The sequence below is a fragment of the Mesocricetus auratus genome, unplaced genomic scaffold, assembly GCF_017639785.1.
Source record: "Mesocricetus auratus isolate SY011 unplaced genomic scaffold, BCM_Maur_2.0 Super-Scaffold_100026, whole genome shotgun sequence".
Classification (NCBI taxonomy): Eukaryota; Metazoa; Chordata; class Mammalia; order Rodentia; family Cricetidae; genus Mesocricetus; species Mesocricetus auratus.
In genome coordinates, this window is record NW_024429207.1 from 12,503,924 (window position 1) to 12,527,274 (window position 23,351).

Genomic DNA, 23,351 nt, shown 5'->3' on the forward strand with positions numbered 1-23,351 from the left:
AAAATGTGATTTTTGATACCTTTATAAATTAATGCACATTAGCTTTGATAAAGTGACATATCTAAGCATTTGAAATCTTGAGTTGTTGCTTGTGAGTAAGCAGTTGAACATGAGGGAGTAGCAAAGATTGCTGTCACATCCCTCTGGGTGCACAAACTAAATGAACAACAAATGACTCTTTTTTGTTTTTTATAAAATCTTGCTCATTTAATAGAAATGATTATACAAAGTTGTTGACATGTTTTTCTTGGTATAAAAATTAAAAACATGGCTGTACGTAATCAAAATACACTTTCATTAGAAAAGGTAACACTTCCTTTGGATTTGGATGTCTGCCTGACCCACAGGCAGAGGCTGGCCCTTTGTATCGACCGCCCACAAAGCACTTAAAAAAAAAAAAAGGTTGTGCATACAGATGGCTGCCCATCGGTTCACTGTACTTCATTTGCCAAGTCAGGAAAACTCAACAGTGGTAGCCACTGTAGTCTGTCCTCGGAGATTCTGAGCCGTGCATATATAATATCCTGCATCAATGGTCTCAAAGTCTTCAATGGTGATGACACTCTGGGAGATTCTTGTGGTGTGCCCGAGTCCTCTGTTGATGAGTCTCCAGGTGTCTTGAATGGCCACAGGCCTTTCGTCCTGTTGAAAGATGGCATACAGACTTGAAGCCACAGGGACAAGCAGCTTCTCAGATCCCATCCACCCGGCCCATTCTTAAATACAAAGCGCATGCTCACTGAAGACTAATTTGTATGCTGAGCTTAAAGCCTCGCCCCCCCTCCCATAAATCATTTGAGGCTGCGTTTTTTTTTTTCCAAGTGGGGTCTTGGATTTCTTTCTGCCCTTTCTAGATGTGAAATGGATTATCTTAGACCTCTAAGGGGAACTGTTCTTAAGCAGAATTGTTTCCCTTGTATCATCCTCACGATGCCAACTTTCATTGCCAAGTGGTTCTTATTCATGGAATGTAAGGTCTAATGCCCAGAGCACTGTCTGTGTGAGTAAAGCTGAGCTCCCTGTGGCTCTGATTTGGGAGAGGCAGGAATGTAATTAAGCGAATGTTCCTTGAGACTACAGAGGGAGGCAAACTGTACCAAGGAAGGGTAAAATAATGCCCTAGACAGCATGAGTGCTTATTCTAGAAGAGTGTCACCTTTAGGTCTGTTTCAGGCAGTTACAGTGAGAAGAACAGCCTTTTCTTTCTTTTTTTTTTTTTATACGAGACAGGGTTTCTCTGTATTGTTTTGGAGGCTATCGGTCCAGCCCGGCCTCGAACTCAGAGATCCGCCTGCCTCTGCCTCCCGAGTGCTGGGATTAAAGGCGTGCGCCACCACCGCCCGGCTTAGAGAAGAACAGTCTTTTCTAAAGTCACTCGGTCAGTAACTATAATGTTGTTAACTTAATACTTTTTCTCCTAACAAAATAACAGCAACATAAAAGGTAATCCTATTGAAAAGCAAGAATGCTATGTGTGACAATGTATTTAAAACAATAACAACAAACCTAGCATCAGGATGCTGGGAAATAATCCTCTCTGGGAATCATCTTTTTCCACCCAACGCAGACTTAGCCCAGAGCTTGGGAGACGCCATCTCTAGCAGCAAAGGTAGCAGAGCATGCACAAAGGCACTGTGCTTTCTATAAAAGTCTATTTCTATGTCATGCCGGCCTTGCCACACCTTGGGAAAAGGGTCTGCGTTTATATGCCCATTTGGAGACTATCGACTCAAAGCTTTCCCCAGGCCTTGTGTGAGGACACGTGGCCTTCTGGCGCCTCCCTTTCTCCCATCCATGACCTGGGAGCGCTGTGCGTTATGAAGGATTCCTGTAATGAACCTAGACTGAAGTTCAGAAGGAAGAAGTCTGCCCCTTTCCTGCCACTATCTCTAAGTAGGGACAATGGGAAAATCACACATATAAAGGCATCTTGAGTGAATTATCATCGAATAGAGCCATCTATTCCCCACCCCTCTTTTCCTGGAAAACAGCATATTTTGAAATAGACTGAAACATCTTAGAGAATGCGTGTCTGACTCCCACCCAGTCCATAACCCTTGCACTTCAAAGTCTGGTGATGCAAACTAAAGGTTCTGGCTGAGGCTGGAGTGTGGCACTCACCTTCTGCCCAGGAAAGATCCACCTGAATTCCACCTCAACGTCGGGCTCCCCTAGGACAGTGCAGAGCACACTGATGTCATCCCCGCCATTCACTTTGTTGGAGGAGGCCAAGATGGTGGTTGACGGAGGGCCGCTGGGAACTGGGGGCAAGCGGGAAGGAAGAATGAGCTCCGCATGCACACACCTTTCTGGAGAGAGGAAACCGGCCTTTTCTATAGCTTCATGAGGCTAACACTAGCACACACACCCTTAGATTGCTCTGGAAGCTGCCTCTAGGCCTCTCTGTGTTGGTAGTCATCCAGAATCCAAGTTCCCCACCTCCATACTTGTGGACGAAGAAGGAGTTACCAAGTTGACCAATGTCACGTGAAAGATGTGAAAGGTTTGTAGGTAGGTGAGGTAAGGGATGGAGAGATGGCTCAGAGGTTAAGATCACTGGCTGTGCCTCTGAAGGTCCTGAGTTCAAGTCTTGGTAAGCAACCACATGGTGACTCACAACCATCTATATAATGAGAACCAGTTCCCTCTTTTGGCATGCGGGCAGAGCACTGTCTACATAGTACATTTTTTTAAAATAAAGATGTGATGAGAGGGAAGCGATTTGGAGAAAGAGTAAGTGAAGGCAGCCTGGCTGGGTCGAGATGGGCAGATATGGGGCATCATCCTCAGAAGAGATCCAAGAGAAAAATGTTTGCAGGATAGCACAAGTACTTTCTGTGTTTGCAGGGTCCTTACATCATTATATCTTAGAAACTTTTCTTTATGGTTCGGTCACTCAATGGGTAATTCTGATAGCAACCTTAGGAACTAGAACGACAGGAGCAAGCCAGACAGATGGTGGGCTGAGCTGTTAGCAGAGTGGGCAGTGGTAATCATTTGACGGAGTAACCTGCAAGCTAGCAAAGACAGAATCAGGCAAGAAGTCTCAGCACTGAGCTTTAAACGATACAGGGAGAATTTCTGAGCAGTAAATGAGGTAAGATGAGGTGGCCAGAGCTGTGAAGCCAACCGTTTGAGTCTCTTCAGGACTTTGCATCTATAGGTGAGAACTTACTGAATGTATTGATGGAGCTGTAGCAGAAAATGGATGGGAAACTAAGGTGGGCACATGGGAGGAAACTATTACTCGCTAGAGATGACGATAGCTTGAGTCATTGGATCAGGGATAAAAACAGCAAGATCTGAAAGTGATGTAATGGAGTCTAAAGGACAGGAGGACAGGCTGGTCTTCTGTTGCGGCCATTCACACTAGGCAAGGGAGCAACTGTCCCTGAAGTGGGGGGCACAGGTGAACCATGCCTGCAGGGCGATGCTGAGTTCACTGGTGGCCATGGAACCGGGTGTTGAGTGTCCTCTGGACAATACTTGGACACATGGTCCTTTAATTCCAGCACTCAGAGGGCAGGGGCAGGCAGATCTCAGTGAGTCCAAAGCCAGCCTGGTCTACAAAGTCAGGTTCAGGACAGCCAAGACTGTTACACAGAGAAACCCTGTCTCAAAAAAAAAGTACTGGCTACTTTTCTGGAGAACCCAGTTTTGATTCCTAGCCTCTTTGGGAACTGCACACACTTGATCTCTACATATGCAGGCATAACATCTATACATATAAAAACAGCACTTCAATGATTTAACAAAATCTGAAAAGTGAGGCCACAGTCGAAGGAATTTCAGGGACGAGTAGAATCTAGTAGGATGATGTGCATTATCTGTTCGATGTAATGACATGAGACCCTGGCAAAGTTTGTACAGAGATCAGCTAATGAAACTGATGAGGGGAGGTAACAGTGAGTCTGGAAATACAAAGAGGGCTTTTTTGAGAGTAGTTGGCTGCTATGGGGGAAAGAGGTGGCCTCAGTACAGAGTTGAGGCAGTCAAAGCAGGGTTATTAGTTATCTAGAAACAGAATATTAGAAACCCTGGCCTACTCCATAAGTCCCTCAGCAGAGAATGGAAGAAATTGCCCACCCCAAATTCTGATTACTGAGAGCAGCTAACTTTGGAGACACACCTCTCCACAGGGAAGCACCATTACTGTGGAGAGCTTTAGCCCTGGGCTCCCCAACTCTCCTCAGGGGACACAAAAGTTATCCTGGAAGAATGACAGTGCAGGAGAATCGATCACTTTCCCCAACTTTGGGAACAGAGTGAGGCACTCCCCCGGAAGTCATGGGAGGGCAGGGTTGCATGGCTGTGTAGAAAATCTGCCCACTAGCCTGTCCCTGTGCCATCAGAAAAGCCTTGGAACAGATGCGAGCGTGGTAGGCTACAAGGCAGAGGGGCTGTGTTGGGAGCTGGGGGAGCTGGGGACAGGACCTTGCAATCCTTACATCCAACCAGTCGCGTTGTCTACATGTTTAAGGTCTGACTGACATATGAGGGTGGGATGGAGGTGTCCAGTGAACGGGGTGACACTCAAGTCACCCTGAAAATGCAATGGCAAGAAAGACAACTGATAAATTAATGGCAGAGGGTGACAGGAAAGGAAATGAGAAATCTAGTGAAACCAGAGCCAGCACCATGAAGAAGCAGTGGTCCCCAGTAGAGGGTGACAAACAAAGGACAGGAGTAAGACTGAGCACAAGCAGGGTGCCATCCTCAAGGTGGGGCATGGATGATGGTGATGACGATGATAGGACATACTTGGTTAAAGCAAGTCTGATAGGTTCTAAGGGAGACTAGGGACACAAGGGACCTGCTGATCACAGAGGTAGACTGAGGGAAGGACTTGGAGGGGGGGGTGGATAGAGGGAATGGATCAAAGGAGCAGAATGCTCTAGAAATACCATAGAGACGCTTGTAGAATATCATCCTAGACTTTGCACTTCCCTCCCAACCATCAGGCAGTCCCAATCACGGTTGAGGGAAGCAGGCAAATTTACTTACCTTCTACATAGAGCAGCTGATACTTGACGGAGATCTGAGACTTGCCCCCAGCTTCAGCTTTACAGTAGACCACACCCTGGTGATCAGAATGAGGCTGAAGGTATACAAAGCCTCTCTTCATGTCATAAACTATATCTGTTCCGTTGACAGGGATTTCTTTGGCAGGAAACTCTCTGTGGAGCGTGACTTTGGCTGACAGCACTGTCACTCGACAAGGGACCACAGCCTGTCTGTCCAGGTTCAGGTAGACAACATCAAAGTAACTGGGAGAAGGTACAAACAGCTCTCCTTTCTCTGCAGAGACACATGGACTTAATGACTCAAAAGAAATATAGTGAGGTTGCCCCAAGATTCTTAACCCACACAAGGATGAGACAATTCTAACAATGCATACTGTACACTGGGTCTCTAAGAGAAACTGGGTTGAAAAATGGGTGGGAGTTGTTTTGTATCCTGCTAAAATTTAGATGTTGACTGTCTACTAAAGGTCCTTGAGTTAAAGACTTGGCTATTGGAAGTTCCTGGGTGGGGGCTTGGTGAGAGGGCTTTAGGTCAGTAGGGATACATTCTTGAAAGTACTTGTAAGGCATCAGCCTTTTCTCTCTACCTGGTGCCTGATGATGACACCTGTCTCAACATAGGATGGAAGACATGAGGTCAGTTGATTATGGACATGAAATGTTCCAAAATGTTTTCATAATAAATTGTCTTAGTGATAAACGAGCTGAGGAATCAGAGAAACATCACCCTTCATAATAACCACAAACAATAAAAAATATCTTGGGGTAACTTTAACCAAACAAGTGAAAGACCTGATGACAAGAACTTTTAAGTTTTTTAAGAGAGACATTGGATATCAGAAAATGAAATCTCTCCCATGCTCATGGATTGGTAAGGATTAACACAGTAAAAATGGCAATCTTACCAAAAGCAATCTACAGATTCAATACATCAAAATCTGAACACAACTCTTTGCTGACCTCAAAAGAAAGATACTCAACTTCATAAGGAAAAACAAAAGACCCAGGATAGCTAACCCAATCCTGTACAGTAAGCTCTACTGTAGAGCTATAGTAACAAAACAGCTTGATGTTGGCATAAAGAAAAAAAGACAAGTGGATCAGTGGAATTGAAGACCCTAACATAAAATCCACACACCTGTGAATACCTGGCTTTTGACAAAAAAGCCAGAATTATACAATGAAAAAAAAAAGGAAAGCACTTTCAACAAATGGTGCTTGTATAACAGGATGTTGGCATGTAAAAGAATGCAAATCGATCCATATCTATCCCATGTACAAAATTCAAGTCCAAGTGAATCAAAGACCTCAACATAAATCTAGTTACACTGAAATCGATAGTGAAAGTGGAAGTGGCATTGAATGCCTTGACACAGGAGACTACTTCCTGAATATGACACCAGTAGCATAGACACTGGGATAGACAATTAACAAATGGGACCTCCTGAAACTGAAACACTTCTGTAAGGCAAAGGACACTCTCAATAAGACAAAATGGCAGCCTACAGACTGAGAAAAGATCTTCACCAACCCCACATCTGACAGAGGACTGATCTCCAAACTAAAGAACTCAAGAAACTAGATATCAACAAGCTAAATAATTAATTTAAAAAATGGGTTGAACTGTGTCTGGATTCTGTGAGTTAGAGCCCTTACAATCTATAGAGATCATTTGGACTCTGGCAGTTTAGAAACCTTGTTGATAAAGGAGTTCTGTTTGAAGGAGCACATACATACTCACTAGCGGAAAGTTTCATTGAATCAGAAGTTAAGAAGGATGACTGTTTACATGGGTGCTTCCTGCCAGTAATTCAGTGAGGGGGTTCCCCTTATTGATTGGGGTGATTGACTTGATCAGAAGAAATTGGGGAGGATTGGGACATCTGTTGAAGAGGATGTGGAGTAAGGAAAACACTCCTCCACAGCTGGTGGGAGTGCAAACTTGTACTGACATGTTGAAAATCAGTATGGAGGTTTCTCAGAAAACTGACAAATCAATCTACCTCAAGACCTAGCTATACCAATCTTGGGCATATACCCAAAGGATGCTTAATCATACCATAAGGACACTTGCTCAACTATGTTCATAGCAGCATTATTGGTAATAGCCAGAACCTGGAAACAAACGAGATGCCCCCCCACCTGAAGAGTGGATTAGGAAAATGTGGTACATCTACACAATGGAGTACTATTCAGCAGTAAAAAACAACCTTGTGAAATTTGCAGACAAATGGTTGGAACTAGAAAATCATTCTGAGTGTGGTAACTCAGAAAGACAAACACGGTATGTATTCACTTATAAATGGATATTGGGAGTAAATTATAGGATTACCAACCTACAATTCACAGTCCCAGAGAGGCTAGATAACAAGGGCTGGAAGAGAAATGCATGGATTTCCTTGGGAAGGGGAACTAGAGCTGCCCTGGGTAAGCTGAGGGTTGGGGGAAGATGGGAACTTGATGGAGAGGGTTGGGTGGGCTGGGAGTGGGAGTTGGGTTGGGGGCAGGATGGAGGGGGAAGAGTAAGGAAAGAGACATCTTGATAGGGGGGCCTTTTCAGGGCTCTGGAGAAACCTGGTGCCAGGGAACAGGGAAACCCCCAGGAATCCACAAGGATGACCCCAGCTAAGACTCCTAGCAATAGCAGAGAGGGTGCCTGAACTGACCCTCTACTGTAATCAGATTGGTGATTATACTCCTTGTCACCAGAGAGCCTTTATCTACTAAGTGATGGAAGCAGATGTAGAGGTCCCACAGCCGAGCTCCTGGAGTCCAGCCAAAAAGGGAGGAGGGATTATATGAGCAGGGGGGGGGGGGGTCAAGGTCATGATGAAGAACCCACAGAGACAGCTGACCTGAGCTCATAGGCTGTAGACCAACAGTTAGGGAGCCTGCATAGGACCAACTTAGGCCTAGCTTGGTCTGTTTGTAAAGCCCCTAGCAGTGAGATTAGGACCTGTTCCTGGAGCTTAGCTGGCTTTTGGGAACCTGTTCCCCATGCTGGATTACCTTGCCCAGCCTTGATGCAGGGGGAGGAGCTCAGTCCTGCCTCAACTTGGTGTGCCATGCTCTGTTCAAGCCCATGGGAGGCCTGCCCCTTTCTGATTGGAGATGGAGGAGAAGGGGATGCAGAGGAAGACAGATGGGAGGTGGTGGGAGGGGGAGATGTGATTGGTAAAATAAATGAAAAAATGTTAAGTAAATTGTCTTTGGTATTTTAAAAGGGTAACTTTATCAACTTCCCCTATGTCCTCAAAGGAAACAAAAAAGATGTTTTTTTTTTTTAGCTCAAATCAAAATCATAGCTCACATTGATGAAGTAAGGAAGGAGTCTGATTTCCTTAAGTTAAAAATAAAAATTGTAATAAGATTTTACTTTTATCATTTCTGTAGGTGTGTGGGATATTACGTTGTGTGTGTGTGTGCGTGCATGCATGCGTGCATGTGTGTGTGAGTGTGTGCCTGTGGAGGACAGAAGAGAATGTTAGCAGCAGTGAGCCCCCTCATGTGGGTGCTTGACTCGACACTCAGATCCTATGGACGAACATCCAGTGTTCTTCAGGGCTGAGCTATCTTTCCAGCCCTGTGAGAAACATTCCTAAAACCTTGAAACACTCTGTGCTTCTGGGTAGAAAATGAGCCTCATAGCCAAGGACCTCCATTGAGGGGCATTCTGCTACAGTGGAGGTCCTCAGAAAGGCACAAATGTTTATGTTACTGTGTCCCCAGGGTCCTCACACCCAACACAGAAAATAGAGAGTATGCCAAGGCTAATGGAGGAGGCTAGGATGGGAACAGAGGGAATGGTCTGAGGGATGGCCCCTACTTGCCCTCTCTCTCTCTCTCTCTCTCTCTCTCTCTCTCTCTCTCTCTCTCTCTCTCTCTCTCTCTCTCTCTCTCCTCCCCCCACCCCTTCCCCTTCTGCAATGCACCCGGTTCAGATTCTTTAAATGCTAGGTGACTTTTCCCTCTCACAGGAAGCAACCAGGTGAGAACTGGTTTACTCACAATGTCCCTAGGACAGCAGAAGGATTTGGGGTGGGGCTCTGGGAGCGCACGTGTATATAATTTGCTGGATTTGGCTTGACACATCAAGTCCTTTGTTTTCTGGATTGTTCTATAAAGGGATATTATAGTAATTACTGAGAGAACTCTGGGGATAATCACATAACACTTGTTAAATTGTCTCCCTGTGATTCCCTTGCAACATTCTGGAGCAATCAATTATTCTTGTCTTTCTCTTTCCCCAGCATTCTGTGTCACCATTGCAGGATAATTTAGGTTGGGTGTAGGATTCCTGGAGACATCAAGGGTCTTCAGGGGCAGGATGTCTTTAGTTTCAAGGACCAAGTTCAGAAACATGAACGTGTTTCTATGGGAAAGACTGTCATTGCTAGGCTTTATTAACTTGGCTGGGTAATTTTGTTGCTTTGTAAATTGACCCCTGCTTAGACACAGAAAATCTACATAGCCTTGAGTGTGTTAATGCAGTTGTGCTTTAAAACCCCATTTGTAAATAGTAGATAATATAAGACCAGCCTGATCTACAAGAGCTGGTTCCAGGACAGCCTCCAAAGCCATAGAGAAACCCTGTCTTGAAAAACCAAAAAAAAAAAAAAAGAGAGTAGATAATATTAAAGGCATCTTTTGAGTAGCTGAGAGTGTACCTCAGTCGCAGCGCACTTGCCTGGGATCTTAGAAGACCAACATTCAGTCCCTAACACTATAAGAAAATAAAGATTTTTTTAAGTTAACAGAATTTTGTAATTGTAAGATTGTGAAGGCAACTTGTTTGTAAGATTTTGCTGTGTGGTGATCTGCCCCACTCAGCAAAGCCAGTAAAATCAGTGAAGAACTGGAATTTCAAAATGCAAAAGTAGTCTTATTTCTTGTTGTGAAGTACGTGCTTTGGAATAAATGAGTCCATCAGTTGCTTTAAAAAATACTTGCAGAAAAAAAAATACTTGCAGAATAGGACATGGCTCAATGGTAGAGAACTTGCCTAACCTGTGAAAAGTCATAGCTTCAATACACAACACTATATGCACACACACACACACACACACACACACACACACACACACACACACACACACACAGCAGCGGCTTCCATCTGTAAGAAGAAATGTGTTAAGGTTCCTTTAAAAAAAATCATAGGTTATATTCCCCTACAAATATGCTTGTATGTACTCATGTACCATATTGCTTTAAAAACTAAACACATGGGGTTTTATATTCTTAAAAGTCAAAGCTAATAGCCTATAAACTAAAATACAAATTATGGCACACTCAGTATCTAGTAAAGTACTTAATAATGTGGTCTCCCTACATATGAAAATCGTTGCCCGAGTATTTCCCATTGGGAAGGCCCTCCCACTGATAGAATGTTTCCCTTGATCTGTCTGGGTGGCGGTTACATGTCTGCTCCCTTGAGGGCAGTTTATTGAGTTGTCTACTTAGGTTCTGAATTCTTTTATGTATGTTATACTTCAGTGTTAAGGAGAGTGGAGAGAGAGAGAACATGAACCTGCCTCCTGGATAAGAGGAAATAAATGTGGCAGTTACTCAAACTTTACACAGATTAACAACAGGCAGAGCCCCAAAAGAAATTTCACAGTGTTTGCCACCAAACTCTAGGAAACACAAACATAACGAATGGCAGATGCTTCTCCATGTGGGTAGCTGAGAAGCATATGTTCCTACGGAACCCTATGCCAGCAATAGGAACCTCCGCTTCTGTGGCAGCCCATCTTGGTTTTCCAAAGCCACCCACACTTCACAAAGACAAAATGCCAAACTCTGTACTGAAAATCGATGAAGATTTTTGGTGTGTTGAGTAAAAACAATAAAATGGTGCCATCTCCCTCCTCATCCTTCCTTCCTTCCTTCCTTCCCTTTCCTTCCCCCCCACCCCCTGCAATTTTTGGCAGGTTCCTCTGTAAGCCCAGACTGGTTCTTGAACTCACTATGTAGCTAAGGAAGATGCTGAACTTCAAATCCTCCCACATTTTCCTCCTGAGTGTTGGCATAAAAGGCATTCACCACTGCACAAAGTTGTAAATTATGCTGAGCTAGAACCCAGGTCTTCACGCATGCCAGGCAAACAATCGATCCACTGAGCTATATCCCCCAGTCCTGACTTAAGTTTGCTCAAAGTTGAAGATGACGTGTTTTAGCTTTCTTTTGGTTCACAAGAGAACTTTAGGAACTCAAGAGGATCCACCTACAAAACTCACAAGAGCACTTGTAAACCCTATCAACCCATAACAGCTCCAGGGAAGTCTTCAAATCAAAACCTAGTACTGTGGGAAGACATGGTAGTGCTACTCTTGGCCAAGAATGTTCATCGCAATTTCAATACGAAATCCATCCTTATGCAGAATGAAAAGCTCTTATCTATCTTAATTGTTTGCCTTTTTCACACTTTGTCACATGGCATAACACAAAGACCCCACGGACATGAAAATTCTACAGAGCTACCCATGAACACCCATTAGAAAGTCTCAGGCAGTCTTAACTCTGCTAGCTAGTGTCATTCAATCAATCAGTCAAGCTACTGTTTTGTCCTAGAAGGGCTCAAGGCATGATAACAGTGGATTGTGGGTCAGAAAAATGAGTTTGACCACTTAATATGCTACCACAAGTCCCAGAACACTTCAAGAGTCATCTTGCCCTTTTAAATCTTGGCATCCATATTGTTTCTAAAACAAACATAATAGCTTCAATTCCTTTCCTTGGGCAAAATACATGAGCAGTTGCTAATGCATTGATTAATGGCCAGGATATGAGATCTCTGGGTTATAGCCATATTTCAGTACAGACCTGCAAGGCAGATTGACTTGGGACTTAGACAAATCTCATGAGAGCCTCTACCCAGATACTTACAAAGGGCTCCCGTCTCTCCCGAGATGCATTGTACAATAATAGCACCAGTAAACAGAATCTGCAAGCTTTCTCCCTGACCTTTAAACCTCATCCCCCAATGCTGGAACTCCCTGAGGTCTGAGGTGGAAGGAGGCTGGGAACCAGTATGTAACAAAGTCACAGGTTTTGCCCTGGCAGTGCATTCCTGGCACCACCTGGGAGGAAGGACTCTCCAATGTGACCCACAGGTGTCCCAGCTCCCCTCTTAGTCTCAGATGGGACAGAAACTACAGGAACCCTGCTCTGAAGTCTCAGCTCCTGGAACTCATAAGAACATATATGAGGAGGTCTTTAGCAACCCCACCTTGTTGCTATTGAGATTCCAGAAGGATCTGATCACAGGTCTCAGTACAAGGACGAGCAGCCAACAGTGGCACCATGCAATGGGACTCCGTGACCGTGTAAGCATTCCTTCCTATGTAGCCCCCTATGAGAACATTTCAATTACACATGTCACAACTGAGCACTCCAACTGAGGCAAGTGTGCCGGCACGTGAGTTTTCAATTGTATTTCATTTTGATACAGGGTGATATTTAAGTTGCCACATGTATCAAGTGGCTGCCCTTCTGAGCAGTGGAGGCATAGACCCTGAATCAGACAGTATTCCTTGTGCCCGCTGCCTGCTGCGGGACTTTAAGAATTTTCTTCATCTCTCTAAATCTCGTTTCTCTGGAAATGATACATGCATTTGCCCTCAAAGGCTCTCATAATACTTGCTCTTTGCCCTGTGCCTGAGCGATGAAGTTTGGAGGCAACATCAGCAGTGCAAGAAGCTCTGTCGTGTACCAAACTTGTACCTGTGAAGAAGATGTAGGTGGAGCCCATCCTGGACTCGTCTCGTCTGCAGATGTAGCCATTGCACAGTTGCCCCCAGCAGCTGAATTCACCCGTGTCGGCTGAGGTGGAGTTGACCAGCGTCAGTTGCCCATAGCGTTCGTTCTGCTTCAGGCTGTAATTTCAAGAGAGGGAGGGCGTCAGGACAGGTCAAAGCCCAGCCTACGGCTTTCCAGACATGGGTTTCTGCTTCGTTGCTTCCAGATGTAAATACCCCAGTAACCTGATGTGGCCCTTCAGATGGCAAAGCTAGTCAGAATGTGTTTGGTGGGTGGAGGGAATAGAGCGTGTGTGTATTGGGGGGTGGGTGGGCAGAAAGGAAAGCTTTACCCTACAAGAAAATAATGACAATTATGATTTTTCAAACTTAAAAATTCCCCATCCACATAGAGGGATACTCTCTCAGACTAGACACATGGGAGAGGCTTTAGGCCCTGCTCCAAATGATATGGCAGACTTTGAAGGTCCCCCATGGAAGGCATCACCCTCCTGGGGAGCAGAAGGGTGATGGACTAGGAGGTCGGTGGGGGCCAGGGGAGGAGGGGAGGGAGAAGGAACTGGGATTGACATGTAAAACAAGCTTGTTTCTAATTTAAATTAAAAAAAAAGAAAAAGAAAAAATTATTTTTCATCAGAGTAAATTCTCTTTAGCCTCAGAGCTGGGGTTTCCAGAAATAAGATCATTGGGGGGCTTAGGAATTCATCCACAAAAGCCTGGGACTGGTGCTTGCTTTTAAAAAGAAACAGGCTGAAAATAATGTGGATGAGAGCACACAGCATTAGTCAATACCCTAAATCTCTTCTAACAGTAAGTTCCAAGTATAGGCGTTGAATCTCAGAGATGTTGTGCAATTACATGAGAAACAAACTGTTTTCTCTGCTGTGATGTGAGCCCCAGGTCAGGGACGTACCTCTGAAGAAGGGTTCAGGGCCCTTGGGCTTTCTGACTTTTACTCTGGCCTTACTCTACTATTTCTGTTTTTATTGTTCTCTTGCGCTTTTATCTAGTAAACCGATATTCAGAAGTTCTGAAAATCCCCAATTTCTTCCTGAAATAGAGACATCATTAATATCTAAAAAGTGACATCCACAAATTGTCCTGATGGTGACACAATTCCAGAAGCCTCGGTCTTTATAACGGATGTTCCCCTGTGGCTTAGGAGCCTCAGCCTGTGATGCCAAAATAAATGGTTTTAATCCAAGCACTGATCTCAGATACCCAAAGGCTTCACTCTTCTGGGATCCACATAGCTTTCTGATGGAGCGGAGAGCCTCCTGTTTTATCTCGCCACGATATCAGCATGAGCACAACTTCAAATTTAGCACATACAAAAGGTCTGGGTGTTGGGTCCCAAACACAGCCCTGCTCTAGCTCCCTTCTGGATGGCTTATTGCGCCTACCAGGCCCGCCCAGAGGGGGCTGTATACTCCTCCCACGCCATCGCCTCTCTCCTTTAAACTGGACGGAAATCTCTCCTCCCTCAGGAAGCTTCTAATTACAACAGACGCTCAGGAATCTCCCCCACTTTCTCCTAATGAAGTAATTGGCCCCCTTGTTTTCTCTGTCCCTCTGATACCCCTGGCTTCCTGTTATTATACTGGATGGCGACAAGGAAAGGGACAGTGCCATATTTGTTTCATATTCTCCAAGAGAGAGAAAACAAATCTGTGCACAGTACACGGTGTGGATCCCTGAAATACAAGTGCATTGAAGCTGAGGTGACACACATCATTGCAGCAGAAAGAGCTGAAGAAAAAAATCAGGCACCTGGTTTTGCAGACAGTTTGGATGTCCACAGAGTCCCATGTATTATATAGGGTTAGGCCCCAGTTCATGAGATTTATAGGGGATGATGGAACCCCTAATCATCAAGGTCTAGTGGAGCTCTCCTTTCTGGTCACTGTTGGCGTCTGAGGAGAGTGAGACTTTTGTCCCTTTCTTCCGTCACTCTCACGGCTTCCTAGACATGGGGAAAGTGGCTTTGTCCCATTGTGTACGTCACCATGAGGTATCACTCTATGTACGTGATGTGCCACCGCGAGACCAAAGTGATGGGACCAACTCAAAGTCACCAGCTCAAAGTCAGAAAACAGTGAGTCAAAATCATCAGTCTTGCTTTTCAGTGTTGTCACAGCCACAAACTCAATAGCAGATTAGAACACAGAGACTCAGAAAAGTGACATCCCTGAGACACACAGCTGGGAACCAGCTAAGCAAGTCACCCAAAGTTACTTGTGTACTTAGCATGTAGTAATTAGATAATAAACTGGGAGCAAAGCGTTTCATGCAATGCACCCTGCTCAGCGTATCATTCCAATTATTTCTAATTACACGTAATTGTAGGTTCAGACTAGCTATTGTGAATACTGCTACAGCAACAACGGAACAACACACACCCAGCACTGGATAGTGTTAGTACAGAAAATAAAAACCAGTAGGCTTTGGGAGGTTGCATTCCAATTCAAGAGTTAGGACTAACAACCACGACAAGACTCAGGAATGATTAGCCCGGTTCTCACAGCAAAAATGAAATTCTCCGAGGGTGGGTTGAAGAGGTCGAAGGCAGCTTTGAAGAGGGTGAGACAAGCTGGTATAGTGCAGGAGAAGGGGCAGTAGGGGCCTGAGGGACAGCAGGCAAAACGTGCTTAATCGGAGAATGAGGATGGCTGGGCACTTACTCTGCGGCGTTCACAGCCATGACCCTCATGTTCAGTGGAGAGAACGCAACACTTTCTTGGGGGTTTCATCCGTTATTTGCAGAGTGAGACAGAAGCAGGGAGTGGGGAGTCACAGATGCATGGTTGAGAGCTGTAAAACGGTGCATGGTCATTTACTGAACCAGTGGGAACCAACCTCTGGGGAATGGAAAGTGATGGGACCACCCTTGTTAGGGCACAAGCAGACAGGACCCGGAGTGGGAAGAGTAGAAAGAAAAGTGAGAACCTAAGACATTTCAGCCCTTACTACAATGAAGAGGTGTCTAGGCATGGGCACGGGAGGATGTGGAAATCTGGGAGAGAGGCAGGGATTTGCAAGTAACTGGATAAGAGCAAGAGCAGCAGAATGAGACATATCAGGAATGGCCTCACAACCTGGAATCTCATGTTAGAGAGGACTGAAAATTTGAATTTGTGATGGAAACCCAAGAGACCCCTTGTGGTTATCTCTGGCCTTACACACACACACACACACACACACACACACACACACACACACACACACACACTCGGGATAAGAAACAGGAAAATGACTCATCATGAAGGTCCTAAGAGAAAGTTTCAGGAATAGGGGCAGATGTCTTTAAGGGAGACCGTGAAGCACAAACACACAACTTCACCTGGCAGTCTGGAACTTTTGGGCCACCAACCAAAGATTTCATTTTAGGAGCTGGTGAGATGGTTTAGCAATTAGTATACTTGTTTATTTTGAAGAAGAAGACCCAGATTCAGTTCCATCCCCCACATGGCATCTCACAACTGTCTGTACTCCAGCTACAGGGCATCCAACACCCTCTTCTGACCTTTGCAGGCACCAGGTACACAGGTACATATAGGCAAAGCACTTGTACACATGAAACAAACATGGATAAAAACATAGCAAAGAGAAAAGAAAACAGAAGTCTCCTCAGGAGACCTAGACATGAGACATTTGGATATGTGAGTTCTGCAGAGCTCAGAACCAGTTAAAATACCAAGCATGTTCTTTGGACCCAACCCATTTGCACGGTAGTGGCAGAAAGGGAGCTAAGTAGGCCCATAAAACCTAACACTGGAAGGTAACCGAGCCGCCACCATGATGGGAGTGCTGTATCTTTAGCAGACTGGGGGCGGAAGGAAGGAAATGCCCCAGGAAACATTTCTGCATATTTCCACCCCCTCTTCTATGCAAACGTCATAAAACAGGAAACAAACTATTTCAAAGGATTACAGTTCAAATGCCTGAATCTAAAATGTCCAGTTCCACTAGGAGTCTTACACAGTCCAAGCATCAGGCTACTGAGCATGTGTCATGGGATGGGAAAAGCAGGGCTGAGCCCTGAAGAGCACTGAGTGGGGATGCTTCATCCCAAGGCCCTTCTTTCTCCCTTGTAACCCTGGACAACTCAGGTGGAGTGGGAAGAAGTGAGGGCTGGGAGGTGGGAGTCAGAAACAATCGTCACAACAAAGACACCGTCAAATGCATCCCAATGAACTTGGCTGGAGCGGCTCGGAGCATCCTAACACATCAGCCTACTTCCGGTCATTTTCTTCCAAACTGACACTTCAACCTTCTGATCTAAAGAGAATGGAAAAGGCCAGGCTTCAAGGAGCACTAGTTCACCGTTTAAGACTTTCATTCAGTGTGTGTGTGTGTGTGTGTGTGTGTGTGTGTGTGTGTGTGTGTGTGTGTGTGTGTGTGTGTTTCTGTTCCTCTTAGTGGAGGTCTGAAGCATCTTGAGTTTGGTCCACCTTACTCCCTTTTGGAGTGCTCCAAGTCATGGGTATGAGCACAAAGAAGGGAGCTGGCACCTTCCAAAGATAGGGACTGTGGTGCCACTCATGTGAGGCAGTGACCAGATAACAATGGCAAGTCCTTACCCCCAGACTCTACAAGTCCCAAGATGAGGAGTAAGCTGTGGTTTATAAGAGAGTCCCTCAGTGGGTCCATAAGTACTTAGGACTGGAAACTAAACTGGAGACCCTAGAGTGCAGAGGAAGGATGCCAGGGATCCTAGAGCATGCCTCCACTCAACTTCTGCACAGTGAGTACCAAGGGAGTTTACAGGAGGGTCGCCAGAAAAACCCTCAAGACTTGAGGGTCTTAGGAGCCGAGAAGGATGCTAACCGGTCCAAGCAGGGACCAGGAGCCGAGCATTCACAGGAAGGTGATGTCCTGAGAGGAGAAAAAGGGAAGATGAGTGCCCAGCAGAGACAAGCGTGACTGGGACCCTGGTGGACACTTTGTGAAAGAGGCCACATCCCCAGAAACCATCATGAGTCGTGGAGCCACACTGACCAGATTCAAGCTCTGGCCCCATAGTGACCTCAGGACTTCGAGCTAGATTTCCCCTCCCACATGTTGCCTACATCCACCCCTGCAGGCCGTATCGAGAGAAGTTATTAATAGCTACCCCTTATCACCCCCTGGGCATTGCACTGTGCTCTTCACATGAGTCGCAGACGATGCAGCCTCAGTTCAGAGACAACCTTGAATGTTTCAGACAGGACCACTATGAGACTCCAGGCTCCTTTTAATCCTCACAACCACATTAGCGTGAAGGAGCTAAGATTTCCTTTTACTGATGAGAACCCTGAAGGTTAAGAATCAGCCCCTCCTCCCAAGTCTTCCGGCTGGCCCTTCCCGCCTAACCTAGTGTCACACAGGTTTGATCATAAATGCTCATAAGTGGAAGCCTTGGGTTTTATCCTGCCAAAACAAATCAAACTGATGCAAATCTGACCAAGAAATAGCACCTTTAATTCGTTTGTATAACCTGCTAAATATGGCCACTCCACTCCACACACTTACACACCCACACATGCCAAGCAAAAACTGGCATAATCTGATGAAATCAATTTGCTAGTAGAAATTAAGAGAAACAAGCCCCCCCCCCATTCTACTGAAATCCACGCTAAGCCATCTAGTAACTAATTGAAGGGAACTAATTATAGGAAAACTATCACTTGTAAAGTATCTACTACATAAATGAGAGTGCCCGAGGTACATACATGTTACCCGTTCTCTAACCCATGAGACAGTAAGGATTAAACCAACCAGAATAAAACTTCAGTGGTGTTCAGTATGCTGTGCACTCTGGTGGGTCCTCTACCTACCCTGCCTTGGTTTTGGTGAAGCCCTGGGAAGCAGACACTGTCATTACCCTATGTCATAGGTGAACGGCCCAAGGCCAGAGTAGTGAGGACACTAACTACCTGAAGGCTATTCAGAAAGACCTGAAACCTCAGGATAACACGAAGTTCCATTTAAATCACTTCCAAACTCAGACTTTCAACCTGGGGCACTATTTTTTTTCACATATTCTTATTTAATTTAGAAACAATCTTACTTTACATTTCAATCCCAGTTCCCTCTCCCTCCTAGCCTCCCATGCCTGGCACCGATCCCCCCATCCCATCCCCCATCCACTCCCCAGGGAGGGTGAGGCCTTCCATGAGGGATCATCAAAGTCTGTCAGACACTATTTTTAAGATGGCATAAAATCAAAATCAAAAGGTGCAGTTAAACACTGGCACTGGACATTCACAACAAGAATTAATTGGTTGCTTACCGCATGCAAGGAACTAGGCCAAGAATCAGTGCAGATAAAGACTCATGCGTGCTTGCTAGTCTGCATTTCAAGCGTTTGCAGAGGGCCTGTGTTTACTCTAAGTCTCAATTGAAGGATGTGTCAGAAAGGAACTCCTCTGTGATATTCTGGGAATGGTGTCATCTGAACAGTGTGCAGACTCTAGGAAACAGACAGCTGGGGAGAACATGTTGAAGCTGTCTGCTACAGTTACTTTTTTTTTAAGAAGTTGTGTGTATAAAAACTCAACAGAGAACCAAATAGGAAAAGGAAGGCACTTCAAAGTCAATACAGTTTTGACATCAGAAATCGGGTTGGAAAGAGGCCTGGCAAAGTACTTGGCTTGCAGCATCAAGGACCCATACTTCGTCTCCAGAACCCATGTTTATAAAACAGACAACAACAAAACGAAGCTAGATCTGGTAGAAAGTGCTTATAATCCCAGCAGCAGGAAGGTGGGGGGCAGAAGACTGATGGATCCTTGAGGGCTGACTTTGGTGAGTCCGAGCCAGTAAAAGATTATCCCCCCACCCAATCAAGATGAAGGTGGCTTGCGCCTGAAGCCCACCACCTGAGGTAGCCCTCTCGCTTGCATACACACACACACACACACACACACACACACACACACACACACACACACACACACTCGCATTCTGTCATACATGAAATCAGGTCGAAATATTTCAACCCTTTTAACCTTTGAATCCATATCCATAATTACCTAATGTGTATCTGTCAATCACATACCTATCCATCCATGTGCCATCTATCTCCATGTCTGGAACAATGCCAGACTCTTGCTGTGTAACTACAGTATTTCTGTTCCAACAATGGGCTATGGTAATGGGAAATGTGACACTGGGCTTTCTGCAACAGTAACTTATGCCTGACTCTGTGCCTCAGAAATGTCACTAGCAGACAATGTGTGAGACATCTCCCCAGGTCTGTGGCCTCTCTTTGTGTGTGTCTGTCTCTGTCTGTCTACCTGTCTCTGTCTCTCAGTCCCAAATCCTCTCCATGGCACTGGCCAGACCCGAAGCACATTCCGGAATGTTTACCTGCCACTCTTGCTAGCCTACTTTATCTCCGTGTTCTTTGCCTCTCTATCTAGCATACCCTTTGCCACCACAAACCGATCCCAGGCCTCCTAGGATAATGCCTTAAGAACGCATGTAGCTCAACACTGGAAAAGGATATCATCACACACAAGGACATCAATACTGCCTCCATAGGAACAGAGCGTTGCTACTTCCAACTATAGTAGGCAAAAAAGGTTAAGTTAGCTAAACCTTCTGAGATATCACCCTGTAACATGGGATACTCAAGCTCATTTATGAAGGTGTGTAAACACTTGCACACATGTAGAAGGAAACCTGTAAAATTCTGTACTACAGAGTTAGCAGTGAATATTTGTACTTTCTGCAGCCCTCCAAGCTCCATAGCTTTGGAGTTGCTGTTTATATCTTTGAGATGGAGTCTCTTTGTGTCCCGGGCTGTTTCCCCCACCCCCACATAAGGCTGAGAGTGACCTTGAATTTCAGATCCTCCTGCCTCTGTCTCTCCAGGGCTAGGGTTACAGCATGGGCCACAATGTCTAGTTTTATGCAGTGCTAGGGATAGGACCCTGGGCTTTCCGTACATTAGGCAGACACTGTCTCCATGGAGTGACATCTCCCAGTGTCTAAATTCATAAATCAAATGAGCATGTGCTGATGTGTAATAAGAGAAACCGCCACAAAAGCAGAATGAATTAAGCCTCATGAAACCTCTGGGCAGATGCTCTATAGACACTTGAGCTTGTGCGCTTTTAATATCTGGAGGTGACCTCATGTTACCTTTTCAGAATATAAATTTCCAACCGTCAGGGCCAACAGAAATTCCTTCGGAGGCACAAAAAAAGCCCAGGATATCATTTATGCTGCTTACAAAAATAATACCTTATTGGCGTGCCAAAAGTGACTAGACCACACTTGAGTTGTTCTTACACTGCTCCAGGCCTCTGGGGACCTCAGGCTGTCTGTATCTCCCTGCAGCTTAACCCCAGCCACCCCGGCTTCTTAGCATCCAGCCCTTCTGATGTCACCATGCAAAAAAAGCTCGTCTGCATTTACACAAACAAGGAAAAGCTCTACTCATTATTCCCGAGAACAGTTCTGGGAGAGGAGTGAGACAGAAGACAATGGAGTAAGCCTCCACCACCCGGGTTAGAAAAACAAGCGGAGGATTTCTAGTGCACAAGGCCACAGCCACAGTGAGTGTATTATGGCCAGATAATGAATGCAGAAGCCAGGGGCCTGGGCTACTTGCATACCACAGCATAGAGTTCACCTTGGAACAGGCCGCCCCAGTCTCTTAGAAACATTTCGGGAACGCGCTCACACTAATGCCACATTGCTGGTGAGTCTCCTGAACTAACTAACACTAGGAACGTGAAGACCAGAGAGGCTACAGGGGTGTGAAAACCTGGGGTTAAAGCCAGTGCATTTTTAACAATTGCTTTAGCAAGTCTACAAAATAATGGGCTTCATGTACTTTGATCACCTCCGTGCCATGGTAATCTTTCTTGACCCTCCTCTCAAATGTACCTTCTGCTTTCACGTCTCTTTTTAAAATTAGTTTTCACAGGCCGGACTGGTCCAACAGCTTCCAAAACAATACAGAGAAACCCTGTCTCATAAAACAAACAAACAAACAAAAAATTAGTTTTCACGCAGCATGAGGGAAAACGGGAGTCAGGTTTTCTTTCTGAGTCTGGCTTTCTTCACTTAACATGATTCTTTCCAATTCCATCTAGTTTTCTGCAAAATACAACTTAGCATCTTGTTTTCTGGCTGAATAACATATCATAGTTTACAAAGTAAACTATGTTTACCAGATCAGAGCTACCATTTGGTTCTGCTGTTCCACTTCTGGGAGCCAAGGTCGGGACACAGTAGAGGACTGTCATTCAGGTGCATTGTGCCACTACTCACAATGGGCAAGTTGTGGAAACAGGCAAGCTTATTCATCAATAGATGAGTGAGATTTACCAATGGCTGTAAGAGGCAGCGTAGCCTCTTAACTCCCTGTGGGTCGAACCTACTTATTTGTAAAATGTAGAGTCTAGGCCAGATGTAAGTCTCCAGACTGTATGCTGCAATTTTGTCTTTCTTTCTCTCTGTCTTATTTTCGAGACCTGATCCTCCTCCAGAGCACGAACCCTTCACTCACTGAATCTGCCTTCATCTAGTCACCGCAGATAACCGGGGAAGAAGTCTACCAGCAGCCTTACCCACTCATACTGCTGCTTTGAAATTCTGCGTTTGAGCTGGGCGTGGGTGGCACACACCTTTAATCCCAGCACTCGGGAGGAAGAGGCAGGCGGATCTCTGTAAGTTTGAGGCCAGCCTGGTCTACAAAGCAAGTTCCAGGACAGCCTCCAAAAACAATATAGAGAAACCCTGTCTCGGAAAAAAAAAAAAAAAGAAAAAAGAAAAAGAAAGAAAGAAAGAATTTCTTCTCACCCCTTTTTTTTCCTTAGGAGACTCCTTATAGATATGTTATCACTCCACTGAGTTCCACTGAGCTGAATACCTTTCATCTCCAGCTGTGATGCACGTGTGGCTACCCTCTGTAGTCTCTCACAGGGATGAGTGCTATGCTCTGCCTCTTTCTCCAAATGTCTACCCGCCAGCTGTGCTGTGTGATACCGTTTGATGTGTCACCTATTTTATACCAGAGTACATTCTTCCGCAGCGGTTTTGGTGGCAACACAGGGTTCCACGCCTTGGGTCACCTAGCCTTGTCTCAGAGAGGGAGCTGGCGATGACATTGACCTCTTTTCCAAGGCAAGTAAGACGCCAGGATTACCCGGTGTTCTAAGAGGAGAGGAGAGAATGAGGGAAGGCGTTTGGCAGCATGACTGACCCACAGGGAAGCTGGGATAAAGTCTAGGCAGTCAAACACAGGGTTGAGAACCCAACAAACGCAGGTGAAAGGGTGTTGAGGCTGCATGGCAGCAGACAAGTTAGGAACACTGATGAAATCGGGAGCCCTGGGCAGATAAGGGACCAAAGATCTCCAGCCAGTGTGGTGTGGCTGAATGGAACTGTCGGAGGAGCCGAGTCCAGACAAGAGGCAAAGATCTGACATCTTGGTTGGTTCCTTTTCATGACATGCCGTTCCGAACAGTTATTTACCATGGGATATAAAATTCTCATTTTAGAACTAGCCCTTTATTCAGCTCTTCTTGCCTTCCTCCTCACAAACACCTTAAATGTGACTTTCTATATTGAAATA

The 23,351-nt window shown here is 45.3% G+C and overlaps 1 protein-coding gene across 2 annotated transcripts in view; it reads right to left on the reverse strand.

Annotated features, from left to right (window-relative positions):
- Positions 1-178: 178 nt before the first annotated feature.
- Positions 179-23,351, reverse strand: part of Pdgfrl (platelet derived growth factor receptor like) — a 59,626-nt gene continuing 36,453 nt past the window's right edge. Inside the window, exons 3-6 of one of the 2 annotated variants that reach the window (XM_040731888.1) lie at positions 12,747-12,898; positions 5,005-5,298; positions 2,122-2,309; positions 179-642 (exon numbers count right to left, since the gene is read on the reverse strand). In XM_040731888.1, coding sequence (XP_040587822.1) covers positions 454-642; positions 2,122-2,309; positions 5,005-5,298; positions 12,747-12,898 — 823 coding nt within the window. In that variant the 3' untranslated portion in view covers positions 179-453. The remainder of the gene's footprint in view (positions 643-2,121; positions 2,310-5,004; positions 5,299-12,746; positions 12,899-23,351) is intronic. The other variant, XM_013110803.3, reaches the window with a different exon arrangement.